Source organism: Asparagus officinalis, chromosome 9 (genome assembly GCF_001876935.1).
Source record: "Asparagus officinalis chromosome 9, Aspof.V1, whole genome shotgun sequence".
Lineage (NCBI taxonomy): Eukaryota > Viridiplantae > Streptophyta > Magnoliopsida > Asparagales > Asparagaceae > Asparagus > Asparagus officinalis.
Window position 1 is genome coordinate 35,529,838 of NC_033802.1, and position 3,259 is coordinate 35,533,096.

General features: G+C 35.8%; 1 protein-coding gene across 1 annotated transcript in view; it reads left to right on the forward strand.

The window, feature by feature from the left end:
• The window catches only part of LOC109824591, a 12,895-nt gene continuing 11,702 nt past the window's right edge, over positions 2,067-3,259 (forward strand). The window contains exon 1 of the mRNA XM_020391219.1: positions 2,067-2,310. Within this exon, the coding sequence (XP_020246808.1) occupies positions 2,181-2,310 (130 nt within the window). The 5' untranslated portion in view covers positions 2,067-2,180. The remainder of the gene's footprint in view (positions 2,311-3,259) is intronic.

The following is a 3,259-nucleotide window of genomic DNA, read 5'->3' on the forward strand; positions in this document are numbered from 1 at the left end:
GAAAAAAATAACAAAGGCACATACCTATTGAAGGAAATAAAAATGATATAAAAGTAATTATAATTTCTTGATCTAAAAAATAAAACATACAAGATAATTAATTGTTGTAAAATAATCTAATTTAATCTAATAAGAAGAAAATAGACTTGATATTAGAAAAAAGATAATCTAACCTAATCTAATAAGAAGAAAATAATAGAGGCACATACATGTAGAAGGTGATGAAAGTGCTATGAAAGTTGTTCTAATTTCTTGGCTTATATATATTGGTATGTGATGTTACATATGAGAGGACAACAATTACAAACAGAGTTCTATTTAAATAATAATAGTATAATTTCTTAAACTTTGAAATGCTATGTTTTTCACCTTACTTCCTTATGTTATATATTGTAATGATTTTAAACTATTAACTCGGCATACTTTAAGAAAAGTTCAGGCTTGAATTGTAGGATTTCTATTCCTATCAAAACATGTTTAGGGTCAAAGCACGGTTGTGCATAAATATTTTTAAATAAAGGCACTATATCCTATTGTAGGATTTCTATTCCTATCAAAACACGTTTAGAGTCACTAAATCCTATTGTAGGATTTCTATTCCTATCAAAACACGTTTAGGGTCAAAGCACGGTTATGGATAAATATTTTTAAATAAAGGCACTAAATTGAAGCACTAAATCCTATTGTAGGATTTCTATTCCTATCAATAGACGTTTAGGGTCACTAAATCCTATTGTAGGATTTCTATTCCTATTAAAACACGTTTAGGGTCAAAGCACGATTATGGATAAATATTTTTAAATAAAGACACTAAATTGAATCCTAGGAATTCTATTCCTATGAAAGCACGGTTACGGATAAATATTTTTAAATAAATCAACTTATTCTTACTTAATTAGTTAGTATTTGAATTTCAAGGGTATATTTGCTACCGAAAGATTTTTCTGAACTCCTACTTTTAAAGGGAGTATGATTGCTGATCTTCACTAATGAGTCTATCAAGTGTATGCCATTTATTACTCCCATCTTCTTTTTTCTTTTTTAACTATTATAAAAGAAAACATTAAACTTCTGTTACATCCCTTGATTTTGTTTTTCTTGATTTATGTCTTCTCAAGTTGTGTCTTAGCGGTCGCGGAGGAGGGGAAAGGCTCCTTATACTCAACAAACAATTTAGCCAGAGTTTCTTTTTCTTGTTTTATATTTTAGGTATATTGAGGTATAATGTAATTAACGGGTGATTTTAGAGTTTGTGTATCTATATAGATAACCACAAGATTACAGATTATAATTACAAAATTAACCTTGATAGTTGTTTTCCGGGTCTGTTTGGTTTGGTATATTTTTGATTGAAAGTTACCGTAGCTATTATGTTACAGTAGCTTTCAAACAACTACCTTATTTGTTTGGGCAAGTAGGAGGGTGATGTGACCACTAAAATATGGCCACTAAGAAACCTAAGTGGTAAGCTCTATGCAATTCCCTCCATTTTGATCCATTTTGGCTAGAAGTTATTGTAGCTATTAGGTTGATGTGGACGGTTCAATTCATAGATACCTTGACTTGACTTTCAAGGGTTTTACACTAAGGGTCTGTTTCTTTATTTCCCTGAAACCTAAGTCTGGAAATGACCCAATAGGAAATAGGCTATGAGACCCATTTCTCTGTTTTCAAGCTCATTTCCGGTCTTTCTTTGCTGAAATGGGTTTCCTTTCTTTTCGGGCTTATAACATTTACGACTTCGCTAGTGGGTGAGTCTTACAAGCACAATATCTCTTTTTTCTTCTCTCTTAACCAAATAGAAGAAATACCTTTTTGGGAAATATGACGCCCTCACATGGGTATGTCATGTTCTTTGAGTTCCTTTTCTCAATTTCTCAGCGAACCAAACAACCCTTAAAGCAACCAAAACAGGCAGTTCATATGGGCTGTATTATCATCAATGTAATAACACCATAAGTTTTAAGGATACTAGATTGTAATTAATCATTTATTTTATTTTTCCGAATGTCACGTGGAGGACATTATTTATAATTTTAAATTACAAAAAGAAGTGTTCTAAAAAAACTTGGACGTGTAAAGAACGGAAAAAAGGCACCGACGCCCGAGTCATTTGAAGGGAGAAAAAGAACCAAGAAGATCAAATCAAACTGAGAGAGAGAGAGGAGAGAGAGGAGACCATGGCAAAATCGAAATATTACGCGTGGGCAGCAGCGATCGCGATCTTCATCGTTCTGATGATCGTAACTCCTTCAATCCCTCAGTCCCAAGACTACCACGACTTCGCCGATCAGCGCACCTTGTTCTTCGGTAAGATAGAAAATCCCCTTCTGTTAGGGTTTCAATTTCTGGGCTTTATCAACTGCTTACCGATTTATATCAGTTTCATTTGCTCATAAAAAAGGGGTTTTTTTTTTATTTTTTTGGGGGAAAGCAGACATAGAAGGCTATAACTTGTGAAAATACAAGTGGGTATTGCTCAATTAACCAAGCAGCAATATCACAAAGTTATTGTGGTGGATATTATTATGATTTTTTTTTTATTATAAAACTATTACCTGAGAAGTGAATCGCTGCGCTAAACCCCTAAAACGAAAAGCGGTATAGAGAAAAATACACTAAGATTAACGAGGTTCGGCAAACTTGCCTACGTACTCGGGAGCCATACAATTAATTTCTTATTAATCAAAGATATTACAATGCAAGAGCAGATTTCAAACTTAAAATCTCTCAATAAATAAAAGTTCGTTACTATAGCTACAATAATAACTCCTCTTTAATTCTCCCTCTTTAATTACCCTTCAAATTCTCCAATGAGAGGTAGGAAAAAAGAGGAACGAGATGAGCAAGAGATTTTCGCCGCCACTGGAAGAAAAACACGAGAAGAGAGGAAAAAAGAGGAACGAGATGAGCAAGAGATTTTCGCCGCCACTGGAAGAAAAACACGAGAAGAGAAGAGAAGCACATGGATCTCGGGCTCTGGGTTTCCCTCTTATAGGGAAACCCTAGCGACAACTGGCGCAACCTCGCCTGCTCCAACCCCGCCTGTGTCAAGTTCGCCCGCTTTTCACCCGCTTGAGCTCGCCTGCAAATCTTCTCGAGCTCACCTACAGATCTCGCTCGTGCCAGCCTGTCAGCATCGACCTCGTCTGAAGCCCTCAAGCTCACTTGCAAGGGGTCGCCTCAACATCGATCTCGCCTGATTGGATCTCGCCCTCGCCCTCGCCCTCGCCTGCTTTGCGTCGAGCTCGCTTGCGGA